The 16,934-nt window shown below is 47.7% G+C and overlaps 1 protein-coding gene across 1 annotated transcript in view; it reads left to right on the top strand.

Moving 5' to 3' along the window:
• The window catches only part of ppp2r5d (protein phosphatase 2, regulatory subunit B', delta), a 289,898-nt gene that overhangs the window by 93,978 nt on the left and 178,986 nt on the right, over positions 1 to 16,934 (top strand). The window contains exon 3 of the mRNA XM_072500311.1: positions 7,768 to 7,945. Coding sequence (XP_072356412.1) covers positions 7,768 to 7,945 — 178 coding nt within the window. The remainder of the gene's footprint in view (positions 1 to 7,767; positions 7,946 to 16,934) is intronic.

The raw sequence follows: 16,934 nt of genomic DNA, 5'->3' as shown, positions 1-16,934 counted from the left end.
AATCACCGCTACCGTTTCAATTTCACACCCATGCTGCTTCTGTCCCTTTTTAAAAAGTAGAATCTACCTTTACTGACCAGGCCTAGTATGTTGCACTTCATCAAATACCTTGTGGAAATCTATGTATCACAGTGCATTAACCTAATCAACTCTGTTACCTCATCAGAAAACTTAAGCAAGTTGGTTGAACACTGTCTGTCCCCAAGAAAGCCATGGTGACTTTCCTTACTTCATCCACATTGGTGCAAGACTGTTAATTTTGTCCTGACTTACTGTTTCTGAAAAGTTTCTGGCAGCTGCCAGAAACAGACTCTTCCCCCCCCCGGTCATGTGGATGTACCTTTAAGAAATGGGTGTTTTATCAAATAGCTGCAGTGATGTCAGTGTGTGGGTGGAGCTGGGCTGGCTTTTACTTTCGTTTTGAGCTGAAAAGCTGCTCTTGGCTCTGTTTTTGGTTTTGTTTTCAGTGTTGGAGAGCTGCATTCAAAGCAAGAACATGTTCTGATCTCTCTCTACAAGCTAAAGAATGTCTTCAGCTCACTTGATGATTTCAAAGTAATCTGTAGATTACTGTTTCTATAGAGAATTTAAACCTGCTGTCTTTGTAAAAGGGTTGAACTTGTGGGCAGCACGGTGGGGCAGTGGGTTAGCACTGCCAGTTCACGGCGCCGAGGTCCCAGGTTTGATCCCAGCTCTGGGTCACTGTCCGTGTGGAGTTTGCACATTCTCCCTGTGTTTGCATGGGTTTTGCCTGCACAACCCAAAAGATGTGCTGATTGGCGGATTGGCCACAGTATATTGCCCCTTAATTGGAAAAAAATGAATTGGGTATTCTAAATTTATTTTAAAAAAGGGTTTAACTTATGGATGTTGCTAGGAAAGGTATTAAGGGTTACCTGTAGAGTATTGTATCTGTGGGGTTATGTGTGTTGGTAGTTGATAAGATGTTTACTGTGTGTTTATAAAATATTAAGTGGGTTCATAGAATAAGCATTGTTTTGTTTTAGAAATACTTTAAGGTCTCTGTTGCATAACACCTGTAGAGTGGACCCTGTGCTCCCCGTAACAGCTATACAGCGAGAGGACACCTCAGAGGGCAGTGAGGCTATATGGGTAGAGATCAGGAATAAGAAGGGTGCAGTCACAATGTTGGGGGTATACTACAGGCCTCCCAACAGCCAGTGGGAGATAGAGGAGCAGATAGGTAGACAGATTTTGGAAAAGAGTAAAAACAACAGGGTTGTGGTGATGGGAGACTTCAACTTCCCCAATATTGACTGGGACTCACTTAGTGCCAGGGGCTCAGACGGGGCAGAGTTTGTAAGGAGCATCCAGGAGGGCTTCTTAAAACAATATGTAAACAGTCCAACTAGGGAAGGGGCGGTACTGGACCTGGTATTGGGGAATGAGCCCGGCCAGGTGGTAGATGTTGCAGTAGGGGAGCATTTCGGTAACAGTGACCACAATTCAGTAAGTTTTAAAGTACTGGTGGACAAGGATAAGAGTGGTCCGAGGATGAATGTGCTAAATTGGGGGAAGGCTAATTATAACAATATTAGGCGGGAACTGAAGAACATAGATTGGGGGCGGATGTTTGAGGGCAAATCAACATCTGACATGTGGGAGGCTTTCAAGTGTCAGTTGAAAGGAATACAGGACAGGCATGTTCCTGTGAGGAAGAAAGATAAATACGGCAATTTTCGGGAACCTTGGATGACGAGTGATATTGTAGGCCTCGTCAAAAAGAAAAAGGAGGCATTTGTCAGGGCTAAAAGGCTGGGAACAGACGAAGCCTGTGTGGCATATAAGGAAAGTAGGAAGGAACTTAAGCAAGGAGTCAGGAGGGCTAGAAGGGGTCATGAAAAGTCATTGGCAAATAGGGTTAAGGAAAATCCCAAGGCTTTTTACACTTACATAAAAAGCAAGAGGGTAGCCAGGGAAAGGGTTGGCCCACTGAAGGATAGGCAAGGGAATCTATGTGTGGAGCCAGAGGAAATGGGCGAGGTACTAAATGAATACTTTGCATCAGTATTCACCAAAGAGAAGGAATTGGTAGATGTTGAGTCTGGAGAAGGGGGTGTAGATAGCCTGGGTCACATTGTGATCCAAAAAGACGAGGTGTTGGGTGTCTTAAAAAATATTAAGGTAGATAAGTCCCCAGGGCCGGATGGGATCTACCCCAGAATACTGAAGGAGGCTGGAGAGGAAATTGCTGAGGCCTTGACAGAAATCTTTGGATCCTCGCTGTCTTCAGGGGATGTCCCGGAGGACTGGAGAATAGCCAATGTTGTTCCTCTGTTTAAGAAGGGTGGCAGGGATAATCCCGGGAACTACAGGCCGGTGAGCCTTACTTCAGTGGTAGGGAAATTACTGGAGAGAATTCTTCGAGACAGGATCTACTCCCATTTGGAAGCAAATGGACGTATTAGTGAGAGGCAGCACGGTTTTGTGAAGGGGAGGTCGTGTCTCACTAACTTGATAGAGTTTTTCGAGGAGGTCACTAAGATGATTGATGCAGGTAGGGCAGTAGATGTTGTCTATATGGACTTCAGTAAGGCCTTTGACAAGGTCCCTCATGGTAGACTAGTACAAAAGGTGAAGTCACACGGGATCAGGGGTGAACTGGCAAGGTGGATACAGAACTGGCTAGGCCATAGAAGGCAGAGGGTAGCAATGGAGGGATGCTTTTCTAATTGGAGGGCTGTGACCAGTGGTGTTCCACAGGGATCAGTGCTGGGACCTTTGCTCTTTGTAGTATATATAAATGATTTGGAGGAAAATGTAACTGGTCTGATTAGTAAGTTTGCAGACGACACAAAGGTTGGTGGAATTGCGGATAGCGATGAGGACTGTCTGAGGACACAGCAGGATTTAGATTGTCTGGAGACTTGGGCGGAGAGATGGCAGATGGAGTTTAACCTGGACAAATGTGAGGTAATGCATTTTGGAAGGGCTAATGCAGGTAGGGAATATACAGTGAATGGTAGAACCCTCAAGAGTATTGAAAGTCAAAGAGATCTAGGAGTACAGGTCCACAGATCACTGAAAGGGGCTACACAGGTGGAGAAGGTAGTCAAGAAGGCATACGGCATGCTTGCCTTCATTGGCCGGGGCATTGAGTATAAGAATTGGCAAGTCATGTTGCAGCTGTATAGAACCTTAGTTAGGCCACACTTGGAGTATAGTGTTCAATTCTGGTCGCCACACTACCAGAAGGATGTGGAGGCTTTAGAGAGGGTGCAGAAGAGATTTACCAGAATGTTGCCTGGTATGGAGGGCATAAGCTATGAGGAGCGATTGAATAAACTCGGTTTGTTCTCACTGGAACGAAGGAGGTTGAGGGGCGACCTGATAGAGGTATACAAAATTATGAGGGGCATAGACAGAGTGGATAGTCAGAGGCTTTTCCCCAGGGTAGAGGGGTCAATTACTAGGGGGCATAGGTTTAAGGTGAGAGGGGCAAAGTTTAGAGTAGATGTACGAGGCAAGTTTTTTACGCAGAGGGTAGTGGGTGCCTGGAACTCACTACCGGAGGAGGTAGTGGAGGCAGGGACGATAGGGACATTTAAGGGGCATCTTGACAAATATATGAATAGGATGGGAATAGAAGGATACGGACCCAGGAAGTGTAGAAGATTGTAGTTTAGTCGGGCAGTATGGTCGGCACGGGTTCACCACTCTTATCCTTGTCCACCAGTACTTTAAAACTTACTGAATTGTGGTCACTGTTACCGAAATGCTCCCCTACTGAAACATCTACCACCTGGCCGGGCTCATTCCCCAATACCAGGTCCAGTACCGCCCCTTCCCTAGTTGGACTGTCTACATGTTGTTTTAAGAAGCCCTCCTGGATGCTCCTTACAAACTCCGCCCCGTCTAAGCCCCTGGCACTAAGTGAGTCCCAGTCAATATTGGGGAAGTTGAAGTCTCCCATCACCACAACCCTGTTGTTTTTACTCTTTTCCAAAATCTGTCTACCTATCTGCTCCTCTATCTCCCGCTGGCTGTTGGGAGGCCTGTAGTAAGCCCCCAACATTGTGACTGCACCCTTCTTATTCCTGATCTCTACCCATATAGCCTCACTGCCCTCTGAGGTGTCCTCCCGCAGTACAGCTGTGATATTCTCCCGAACCAGTAGCGCAACTCCGCCTCCCCTTTTACATCCCCCTCTATCCAGCCTGAAACATCTAAATCCTGGAACGTTTAGCTGCCAATCCTGCTCTTCCCTCAACCAGGTCTCTGTAATGTCAACAACATCATAGTTCCAAGTACTAATCCAAGCTCTAAGTTCATCTGCCTTACCCGTAATACTTCTTGCATTAACACATATGCACTTCAGGCCACCAGACCCGCTGTGTTCAGCAACTTCTCCCTGTCTGCTCTGCCTCAGAGCCCCACTGTCCCTATTCCCTAGTTCTCCCTCAATGCTCTCACCTTCTGACCTATTGCCCCCGTGCCCACCCCCCTGCCATACTAGTTTAAACTAGTTGCATCCTTGAAGAATTCCAGGAGATTTGCTCTGTCTGATCCTGCCACTATTTTCTAAGTATTCTGCTACAAAATCTGCTATAAAATCTTTGATATCTGGCGAATCATGTAACTCGGACGGTTGAGAGCTTTAACTAAAAATTAGTTATTAACTAAATAAACTAGAGACCTCTTCATTCACCTGAGGAAGGAGCAGCGCTCCGAAAGCTAGTGACATCGAAACAAACCTGTTGGACTTTAACCTGGTGTTGTAAGACTTCGTACTGTGCTCACCCCAGTCCAACGCCGGCATCTCCACATCATAAATATTGGGAGGTTGTGGGATTGAGGGATCGGGGGATCATGTGAGAGGTAATGGAGTATTAAAGTAATGGAGCCGGGCAACAGTTGGGTAAATAGTGTGCCGGGAAGAGACAGAATATACAATCTTTAAAAAAATATATTTAGAGTACCCAACTCATTTTTTCCAATTAAGGGGCAATTTAGCGTGGCCAATCCACCTACCCTGCACATCTTTGGGTTGTGGGAACGAAACCCACGCAAACACGGGGGGAATGTGCAAACTCCACACGGACAGTGACCCAGAGCCGGGATCGAGCCTGGGACCTCGGCACTGTGAGGCAGCAGTGCTAGCCACTGTGCCACCGTGCTGCCCTTGCATATACAATCTTAAGAGTTACAGTTAGAAAGAAAAAACTCAAGGGGTGGGCCCATCACCTGTGGTTAAGTGAAAAAGTTAAAGACAGTATTAAACTTAAAGAAAAAGCATATATTTGCACAAAGAAGCGTAGCAAATCAGAAGCTTGGGAAGAGTATAAGGAACATTAAAAAATTCCAAAAAGATAAACAAGGAGAGAAAACCTAGAGTATGGGAGAGAACATTAGCCAGTAATATAAAGACAGATAGAAAGAGTTTCTATAGATATTTAAATAAGAAAAGAGTTGACAAAGTGAACATTTGTTCTATAGAAAACGTGTCTGGGGAATTGGTAATGGGAACTAGGGCTAGGGTGAATGAATTAAACTGGTCTTGTGCATTTGTCTTCAGTATTGAAGACACAAGTAACATCCCATGAATGGCTCTAGATCAGGAAATGGGAGGGAGGAACTCAGGAAAGTTACAATCACCAGGGAACAAATTGTTGGGTCTGGAGGCTGACAAATCCACTAATCTGGATGGACTTCACCCTAAGGTCTTGGAAGAAGTAGCTAATGAGATAGTTGATGCACTGGTTTTAATTTTCCAAAATTCCCAGGATTTCAGGAAGGTTCAGGAATATACATTGAATAGTCGAACCCTCAAGACTATTGACAGTCAGAGAGATACAAAGAACAAAGAAAAGTACAGCACAGGAACAGGCCCTTCGGCCCTCCAAGCCCGTGCCGACCATGCTGCCCATCTAAACCAAAATCTTCTACACTTCTTGGGACCGTATCCCTCTATTCCCATCCTATTCATGTATTTGTCAAGATGCCCCTTAAATGTCACTATCGTCCCTGCTTCCTCCACCTCCGGCAGCGGGTTCCAGGCACCCACTACCCTCTGTGTAAAAAGAACTTGCCTCGTACATCTCCTCTAAACCTTGCCCCTCGCACCTTAAACCTATGCCCCCTAGTAATTGACCCCTCTACCCTGGGAAAAAGCCTCTGACTATCCACTCGGTCTATGCCCCTCATAATTTTGTAGACCTCTTATCAGGTTACCCCTCGACCTCCGTCGTTCCAGTGAGAACAAACCAAGTTTATTCAACCGCTCCTCATAGCTAATGCCCTCCATACCAGGCAACATCCTGATAAATCTCTTCTGCACCCTCTCTAAAGCCTCCACATCCTTCTGGTAGTGTGGCGACCAGAATTGAACACTATACTCCAAGTGTGGCCTAACTAAGGTTCTATACAGCTGCAACATAACTTGCCAATTCGTATACTCAGTGCCCTGGCCAATGAAGGCAAGCATGCCGTACGCTTTCTTGACTACCTTCTCCACCTGTGTTGCCCCTTTCAGTGACCTGTGGACCTGTACACCGAGATCTCTCTGACTTTCAATACTCTTGAGGTTCTACCATTCACTGTATATTCCCTACCTGCATTAGACCTTCCAAAATGCATTACCTCACATTTATCCGGATTAAACTCCATCTGCCATCTCCCTGCCCAAGTCTCCAGACAATCTAAATTCTGCTGTATCCTCCGACAGTCCTCATCGCTATCTGCAATTCCACCAATCTTTGTCTCATCTGCAAATTTACTAATCAGACCAGTTACATTTTCCTCCAAATCATTTGTATATACTACGAACAGCAAAGGTCCCAGAATTGATCCCTGCGGAACACCACTGGTCACAGCCCTCCAATTAGAAAAGCACCCTTCCATTGCTACTCTCTGCCTTCTATGACCTAGCCAGTTCTGTATCCACCTTGCCAGCTCACCCCTGATCCCGTGTGACTTCACCTTTTGTACCAGAGATCTAGGTGTACAGGTCCATAGCCCTTCAACCCATTACCAATTAAAAATCCATCTAACTCCTCCTTAAATTTACTCATTGTCCCTGCATCCACCGCATTCTGGGGTAGCAAATTCCACAGATTCACAACCCTTTGGGAGAAGTAGTTTCTCCTCATCTGTTTCAAAATCTTCTACCTTTTATTCTAAGATTATGACTTCTCGTTCTAGAATGCCCCACAAGAGAAAGCATCTGCTCCACGTCTACTTTATCCTTACCTTTTAGCATCTTGTATACCTCGATTTGATCTCTCCTCATTCAGGGGAAATAGTTAATGGGAACCTGAGGACCAAATGTTTAGCACAGAGGGTGGTAGGTGTGTGGAATGAGTTGTTGGAGGAAGTGGTTGAGGGACATTGACGACATGTAAAACGCATTTGGACAGATACATGGATAGGAAAGGTTTAGAGGGATTTGGGCCAAATGCAGGCAAATGGGATTAGCTTTGATGGGCTTTTTGGTTGGCAGGGACCAGTTTGGGCTGAAGGGCCTGTCTCCGTGCCATAGATTCTATGATTCTATGAAGTCTTGCTACTTGTTTTTATCTGATGAATAATTTACTTTGTCCTGGTATGAATTTGTGTACTTTGTTTCTAGTATAAATAGTACATCACTAATGTTCCCAGACAGAATCTGTATGGTGTATGCATGAACAGCCTCAGTTTACCCAGTGCCCTCTGAGGTGTGTTGGTTGGAAAAGGTTTATTCTGGTCGGAATAAGGTTTCCAAACCTTTTTCATGGAGCTGTAACAGGAAAACATTTTTGTTTATTCCAGGTCCAACAACAACCAGCTGCAAACAAACGTCCTAGTAACAGTGCTCCTCCTCAAACCCAACTCAATAAAATCAAATACTCTGGAGGGCCACAGATTGTGAAAAAAGAGAGACGCCAGAGTTCATCTCGCTTCAATTTGGCTAAAAATAGAGAGCTTCAGAAACTGCCAGCACTTAAAGGTAAGGCAAAATCCCTTTTACAGCCTTGTTTTAAAATAATGGTTTTCTTTCCCCTCTGAATGGTGACTGTTAATTTGGTCTGTGGCCCCCTCCTGCAATAGTTGTGAAGAAGGAAGACTTGACAGATTCATGAGAACATGCAGACTGGTGAATAGGACCAGCACTTGGCAGGTTTGAATTTAATGCAGAGAAGTGTGAAGTGATTAATTTGGGTAGCCAATGAGAAGAGGCAAAGGGTTACAGGAACAGACAAGTCTGGGGAATGTATGTACACGCATCTTTGAAAGTAGCAGGGCTATTGAGAACGCTGTTTAAAAAAAAAAAGTCATACACGTTCCTTTGTTTTATAAATAGGTATAGAGTACACAAGCAAGGATTTTATACCAAATCTTTTATCAATCTAGTGGTCCCCTACTGGAGTATTATATCTGTTTCTGGCCTCAGGATGGACAAAGAAGGTAGATTCAAGATTCATTCAAATTGTATGACGATATATGGAGAAACTGGGATTGTTATCTCTGGAGCAACGAAATGTAACGAGAGATTTGATAAAAGCATTCAAAGTCATGAAGAGTTTTGATGGAACAAGTAGAATGTTACAATCCTGATCAGAGACTGATAACTTTTTAAAAACAAGTGAATTTTCCAATCAGAAAGAAATTAAGGTTAAGATTTCATATTTTAAGATTTTTACTGTAGCAAATAAACTAAAATCAACAGAGATCAAACATTATTTAACAGGTAACTGGAATGTCCAATAGGTTTGAAGTTCTTTTAACTTTTTTGGATGAGAGTGGAGGCTGCAGGGTGGATGAGCTGACTGACCATGGCAGTGAGATACAGGAATCCATTCAAGTCTGTCGAGCACATAAGAACTTAGGTGTAGTAGGGGACACTATAGTGAGGAGGATTGACCGTGTTCTCTGTGGCAAGGAGCGACAGTCCAGGCGGCTGTGTTGCCTGCCTGGTGCCAGGGTTCGGGACATTTGCTGTGTGCTGGAGAGCAACTTGCAGTGGGAGGGGGCAGATCCAGTAGTTGTGGTCCATGTAGGTATCAACAACATAGGCGGGAAGAGGGAGGCAGTTTTGCATGGTCATAATGAGAAGCTAGGCACCAAATTAAGAAACAGAACCTGAACGGTAATAATTGATGCATTATTACCTGAGCCACGTACAAATTGGCATAGAACAAATACATTAAGGGAATGGGCGCATGGCTCTTAAGGATGGTGTGGGAAAAGTGGGTTCCGGTTTGTGGGGCATTGGCACAAGTACTGGGGAAAGTTGGATCTGTACCGTCGAGATGGTCTATGCAAGAAGCGTGTGCGCTGAAGTTTTCATGAGCTGCATAACTGGTGTTGCACCTGTTTCACTGTTAATCCAGGAAGTAAGACCTTTGTGAGGTAACAAGACCTTGGTCATGCAATAGCACCAGAGAAAATACCACTCTGTAATGTTATGTTTAAAATGCAACTAGATTTTTAGGCAGTGTGTAAAACTATATGCACAGTCTTACTCCTTGCATAGAACAGTACCACCGTTTACGTGGAGGTGATCAGTCTCCTATTCTCCAAGTTCGGCTGGTTTACTGAGTTCCAGACTCAGGATCTTATTGCCTCCAAATGTTGGTCCTAAGTTCTTCCTACGGAGCTGACCCTTTTTTTAATACCCCTTTAGAGAGACCCCCCTGCATCAGCTGAAACGTGCATGATCCTTCGTACTGTAATTAATTTAAAACACAGCTTAAACACCTAAAAATCCCCCCCCCCCCCCCCCCCCCATTGCATCTTGCAGCTGTTGATTAAATTAAGCAATCATATTGTCAAGTTCTCTATTCAAAGAACAAAGAACAATGCAGCACAGGAACAGGCCCTTCGGCCTTCCAGGCCTGCGCCGATCACGTGTCCTACTTAGACCAACTGCCTGTATGCTTCTCTGCCCCGTCTGTTCATGTGCCTATCCAGATAAGTCTTAAAGGTCGCTAACGTATCTGCCTCAACCACCTCACTTGGCAGTGCATTCCAGGCCACCACCACCCTCTGTGTAAAAAAAAAAACCTTCCCCACACATCTCCACTGAACCTTTTCCCCCCTCACCTTGAACTTGTGCCCCCTTCCAATTGTCATTTCGCCCTGGGAAAAAGCCTCCAACTGTTCACCCTATCTATACCCCAACTGTTCACCCTATCTATACCCCTCATAATTTTATAAACTTTTATCAGGTCGCCCCTCAACCTCTGTCTCTCTAGGGAGAACAATCCCAGTTTATTCAATCTCTCCTCAGATCCTCCATACCACGCAACATCCTGGTAAACCTATTCTGTACTCTCTCCAAAGCCTCCACGTCCTTCTGGTAGTGTGGTTACCTGAATTGGACACTATTCCAAATGTGGCTTAACCAACGTTCTATATAACTAACATAATTTTCGAGCTTTTATACTCTATACCCTGTCCTATGAAGGCAAGCATGCCATATGCTTTCTTTACCACCATTTCCACCTGTGCTGCCACTTTTAAGGATCTGTGGACCTGCATGCCCAGATCTCTCTGTGATTCTATGCTCCTGATGGCTCAGCCATTTATTTGAGAGCTCCCATCTGAATTGGATCTACCAAAATGCATCACCTCACATTTGTTCGGGTTAAATTCCATCTGCCATTTCTCTGCCCAATTTTGCAGCCTATCTATATTCTGTTGTATTCTCTGACAATCTTCATCACTATCCGCAACTTCTGCAATCTTCGTATCATCCACAAACTTGCTGATCAGACCCACTATGTTTTCTTACAAGTCATTTATATATATTATGAAGAACAGAAGTCCCAGTACTGATCCCTGGGGAACACCACTAGTTACAGACGTCCATTCGGAAAAACACCCTTCCACTGCTACCCTCTGTCTTCTATGGCCAAGCCAGTTCTGGATCCATTCAACTATATCACCCCTGACCCCGTGTGAGCTAATCTTTTGCACCAGCCTGCCATGAGGGACCTTATCAAATGTTTTACTAAAGTCCATGTGGACAACATCCACAGCCCTTTACCTCTTCAAAAAACTCTGGAATCAAATTAGTGAGACATGACCTCCCTCATACAAAACCATGCTGTCTGTCGCTAATAAGACCATTCACTTCCACATGTGTATAGATCCTATCTCTGAGAATCTTTTCCAACAATTTCACTATCACTGACGTCAAGCTCACTGGCCTATAATTACCCGGATTATCCTTGCAACCCTTCTAAAATAACAGGACAATATTTGCTATCCTCCAATCTGGAGCCATTACTGTTTCCATGGTACAACTTATCGTAACATTGCTTATAAAACACACATGGCTTCCTTAGCTTCACATATTGGACATGAACAAATTACAATACCATCACTTGATTCACACCGTGAAAGAGACGTTCCAATCATATTTCCATCCTTAATTATCAAGAATGGCAACTTATCATGACACCTGACATGCTCCTCTCCTCTTTTAATTCCCATATTTTCAACCTGATGCATTTCCATACCTTTTGTGTCTTCTTGGACAATGGGTATTCCCAGAACTATCCCAATACTAAATTTTCTCACGTTACTACACCCTCCTTCCCTCGGTCTGCTCTTACATTCATGCCCCATAAGTACTGCATACTCTTTTATTATAACCACTTTCAATATACCCTTTAGATTGCTTATAATTTGGTTGATTGTTTTTGCATGGCCTTCCAGCAGGGTAATTTCTTTTCCCACAATGCAAGTCAAGCTCACTCCTGTTCCTGCAGTTCTCTGTTTGTTCTTATTTCAATTATAATTTGCTGTAACTGATTTGATAGAATTCTTACCTTTTGGTCTACAACTTCCAAATCTAACGTATTTACACCTGAGGTCACTGTGTTAAATAAAGTACCCACATCATTAATTATACCTCATTCCCTTCTAATCTAATTTCCCTCTTGTTTGTTGTCCATTGCTTCATCTAGTTCCTGTCTAGTTAATTGTTTAAACAAAACACTGTATAACTTCTCCATTCAGGTAACTGAACATCGATACATTTGATGTTACTGGCATAATTTCCTGTTCAACATTACCATGCATCATTTGATCTAGCAAGTCCATTCTTGGGCCTTGGCGTTGGTTCAGGGCACCTTAGGTCTTTTGGTTCCTTTATGGCTCTTACCATTGTTTCCAAGGTAGACAGGCCAGAAGTTGGTGGTGTTGCTCGTTTTAGCCTTAGTTTAATTGCTCTTGTTCTATCACCTTTGCTCTTGATTCGCCAGGTATCTTTCTGATACCGCCACATGGTTCAAGTCCGAGTAATGATCAATAATCCAACACGACTTCCGGTTGCGGCTATGCGGAGCTAAGCCGCACGATTCAGCAGCTCCCGCGATTACGGACTTTCGGGCTCGCTAAAGGAGCCCCAACAGAATTTTCTTTACAGACAACCCGTGGGGAAGAGGAGAGAGAGGTCCCCTACCGACTTTTATGGACCGGACTCGAAGTGCAACGGCCAGAAAAGCGGCATTGGAGCAGCGGGAGAAGCGAGGGAAAAAACAAAATGGCGGCGGCCGGGGACAAAGAGGAGATGCAGGAATTCATCAAGCGCTGCTTCAAGGAGCTGCGTAAGGAGATGCTGGCGCCTATGCTGGCGGTAATCGAAGGACTAGGGATAACCCAGAAGGCCCACGAGGTCAAGATCCAGGAGGTCCAGAAAAGAGTGAGGGAGAATGAGGACGAGCTCTTGGGACTGGCGGTGAGAGTGGAGCGGCACGAGGCGCTACACAAGAAGTGGGCGGGAAGACTCGAAGACCTGGAGAACAGGTCGAGGAGAAATAATCTGAGGATCCTGGGTCTCCCAGAAGGAGTGGAGGGGGCCGATGCCGCGGCATACGCGGGCACGATGATCGGGGCGATGATGGGTGCGGAGGCCCCTTCGAGGGCGCTGGAGCTGGACGGGGCGCACCGGGTGCTGGCGAGAAAGCCCAAGGCAACTGAGCCGCCAAGGGCGATGATGGTGAGATTTCACCGGTTTACGGACAGAGAGAGGGTCCTGAAATGGGCCAAGAAGGAGCGGAGCAGCAAGTGGGAGATCTGAATATACCCGGACTGGAGCACGGAGGTTGCCAAGCGGAGAGCGGGTTTCAACCAGGCCAAAGCGGTGCTGCATCGGAAAGGAGTGAAATTTGGAATGCTGCAGCCAGCGCGACTGTGGGTTACATACAAAGACCAACATTACTACTTCGAAATGCCTGAAGAGGCGTGGACCTTTATACAAGCTGAAAAGTTGGACTCTAACTGAGGGTTTGTGAGGGTGGGGGGTGTTTAAGGGTTGAAGTATGATGGTTGTTGTATATAGGGGGTCAATCACGCGCAGGAAATGTTATATGGGCTGGGGGAGAGCGACTAGGCCGCGACAGGAACTGCGCCAGAGGGGGCGGGGCAAGCTTTGGAAAGCGCGGGGTTTTTCTCCCGCGCGCGGGAAGAAAGGCGGGAAGGGGAACGAAGGATTGATTAGGAGATTCCCACGGGGGGGGGGGGGTCCAAAGGGACGGCGGGGGAAGCCGGGGTCAGCAGGTGTCAGCTTACTGAGGGGAGTGATATGGGGGGAGCAAAAAAGCTAGACAGGGGTCTGGAGGGGGGCGGAAGGCGGGGGGGGAAAAAGGGTTGCTGCTGCACTGGCCAAAAGGGAATGGGACACAAGAGGTGGTCGGGACGGAGGTCCCCCGGCTGGGGGACTGGAGGGCGAGGGAGGCGCGGGCACGGGACTGGCCCAGAAAAGGAGATGGCTACTCGGCAGGGGGTGGTTGGTGTGAGAGACCCTCCAATCCGGCTGATAACGTGGAACGTGAGAGGCCTGAATGGGCCGGTGAAGAGGGCTCGAGTGTTCGCGCACTTAAAGGGACTGAAGGCGGACGTGGTCATGCTCCAAGAGACACACCTGAAGGTGGCGGACCAGGTCAGGTTAAGAAAGGGATGGGTAGGACAGGTATTTCACTCGGGACTGGACGCGAAAAATAGGGGGGTGGCAATTTTGGTGGGAAAGCATGTGTCATTTGAGGCCAAGACTATCGTAGTGGATAATGGAGGGAGATATGTAATGGTGAGCGGTAGGCTGCAAGGGACGTGGGTGGTGTTGGTAAATGTATACGCCCCAAACTGGGATGATGCTGGATTCATGAAGCGCATGTTGGGGCGCATTCCAGACCTGGAGGTAGGAGGCCTGATAATGGGAGGGGACTTCAATACAGTGCTGGACCCAGCACTGGACCGCTCCAGATCAAGGACTGGAAAGAGGCCGGCGGCGGCCAAGGTGCTTAGGGGGTTTATGGATCAGATGGGGGGAGTGGACCCATGGAGGTTTGCAAGACCGCAGGCCAGGGAATTTTCTTTCTTCTCCCACGTGCACAAAGCCTACTCCCGGATAGATTTCTTTGTTCTGGGCAGGGCGCTCATCCCGAGGGTGGAGGGGATGGAGTATTCGGCCATAGCCGTTTCGGACCATGCCCCGCACTGGGTGGAAATGGGGCTGGGAGAGGAGAGGGACCAACGCCCGCTGTGGCGGCTGGATGTGGGACTGCTGGCAGACGAGGTGGTGTGTGGGAAGGTGAGGGGGTGTATCGAAAGGTACTTGGAGGCCAACGACAACGGGGAGGTGCAAGTGGGGGTGGTATGGGAGGCGTTGAAGGCGGTGATCAGGGGAGAGATAATCTCCATCATGGCTCATAGGGAGAGGACAGAGGGCATGGAAAGGGAGAGGTTAGTGGGGGAGATTTTGAGAGTGGACAGGAGATACGCAGAGGCCCCGGAGGAAAGATTACTTGGGGAAAGACGACGGCTCCAGATGGAGTTTGACCTGTTGACCACGGGGAAGGCGGAGGCACAGTGGAGGAAGGCGCAGGGGGCGACCTACGAGTACGGGGAAAAGGCTAGTCGAATGCTGGCACACCAGCTCCGTAAGAGGACGGCAGCGAGGGAAATAGGGGGAATCAAAGATGGAAGGGGAGCCACGGTTCGGAGTGTAACGAAAATAAACAAGGTATTTAAGGCCTTCTATGAAGAGCTGTACAGATCCCAGCCCCCAGGGGGGGAAGGGGGGATGAGACGATTCCTAGACCAACTGAGGTTCCCGAGGGTGGAGGAGCAAGAGGTGGCTGGTTTGGGGGCACCAATCGGGTTGGAGGAGCTGAGCAAGGGTTTGGGGAGTATGCAGGCGGGGAAGGCCCCGGGGCCGGACAGGTTCCCGGTGGAGTTCTACAGAAAGTACGTAGATCTGTTGGCCCCGCTACTAGTGAGGACCTTTAACGAGGCAAGAGAGGAGGGGACCCTGCCCCCGACAATGTCGGAGGCGACAATTTCCTTGATCTTAAAGCGAGACAAGGACCCACTGCAATGTGGATCGTACAGGCCGATCTCGCTCCTCAATGTGGACGCTAAGTTATTGGCAAAAGTGATGGCCACGAGGATTGAGGATTGTGTCCCGGGGGTGATTCATGAGGACCAGACGGGATTCGTAAAGGGCAGGCAATTAAACACTAATGTGCGGTGGCTCTTAAACGTGATAATGATGCCATCGGAGGAGGGAGAGGCGGAGATAGTGGCAGCTATGGACGCGGAGAAGGCCTTTGACAGAGTAGAGTGGGAGTACCTCTGGGAGGTGTTGCGTAGGTTTGGGTTCGGGGGAGGGTTTATCAGCTGGGTTAAGCTCCTTTACAGATCCCCGGTGGCGGGTGTAGTGACGAACCGGCGGAGGTCGGAGTACTTTCGGCTGTACCGAGGAACGAGGCAGGGGTGCCCCATGTCCCCCCTGTTGTTTGCATTGGCGATCGAACCCTTGGCCATATCACTGAGGGAGTCTAATAAATGGAGGGGGATGGTCCGAGGGGGAGAAGAGCATCGTGTATCGCTATACGCGGATGACCTGTTGCTGTACGTGGCGGACCCAATGGAGGGGATGGTGGTGGTCATGAAGACTCTTAGGGAGTTTGGGGAGTCCTCGGGCTATAAGCTCAATGTAGGGAAGAATGAGCTCTTTGTATTACAGGCAGGGGACCAAGAAAGAGGGATAGGGGACCTACCGCTGAGGAGGGCGGTGGGGAGTTTTCTGTATCTGGGTATCCAGGTAGCCAGGACTTGGGGGGCCCTACATAAATTGAATCTGACGAGGTTGGTGGACCAAATGGAAGAGGACTTCAAAAGATGGGACATGTTACCGCTCTCGCTGGCTGGTAGAGTGCAGTCGGTCAAAATGGTGGTCCTTCCGAGGTTTTTGTTTGTGTTTCAGTGCCTTCCCATCGTGACCACCAAGGGCTTTTTCAAGAGAGTAGGTAGGAGGATTATTGGGTTTGTGTGGGCTAATAAGACCCCGAGGGTAAGGAGAGGGTTCCTGGAACGCAGCAGGGACTGAGGAGGGTTGGCGCTGCCAAACCTAGGGAGCTACTACTGGGCAGCAAATGTGGCGATGATCCGCAAGTGGGTTATGGAGGGAGAGGGGGCGGCATGCAAGAGGATGGAGATGGCGTCCTGTAAAGGAACGAGCTTGTGGGCGTTGGTGACGGCACCGCTGCCGTTCTCGCCGTCAAAATATACCACGAGCCCGGTGGTGGCGGCAACGCTAAGGATCTGGGGCCAGTGGAGACGGCACAGGGGTGCAGTGGGAGCCTCGGTGTGGTCCCCGATCAGGGGTAACCACCGGTTTGTCCTGGGGAAGATGGACGGGGGGTTCCAGGGCTGGCATCGGTCGGGGATTAGAAGAATGGGGGAACTGTTCATTGACGGGACATTTGCGAGCCTAGGGGCACTGGAGGAGAAGTTTGAGCTACCCCTGGGAAATGCATTTAGATATATGCAGGTTAGGGCTTTCGTGAGGCGACAGGTCAGGAAATTCCCGTTGCTCCCGGCACAATAAATTCAAGACCGGGTGATCTCGGGTGTATGGGTCGGGGAGGGCAAGGTTTCGGCAATACACCAAGAGATGAAAGAAGAGGGGGAAGCGCTAGCAGAAG

Source organism: Scyliorhinus torazame, chromosome 4 (genome assembly GCF_047496885.1).
Source record: "Scyliorhinus torazame isolate Kashiwa2021f chromosome 4, sScyTor2.1, whole genome shotgun sequence".
Lineage (NCBI taxonomy): Eukaryota > Metazoa > Chordata > Chondrichthyes > Carcharhiniformes > Scyliorhinidae > Scyliorhinus > Scyliorhinus torazame.
Note: the sequence above shows the minus strand (reverse complement) of the source record. Positions and strands in the feature narration are given on the sequence as shown.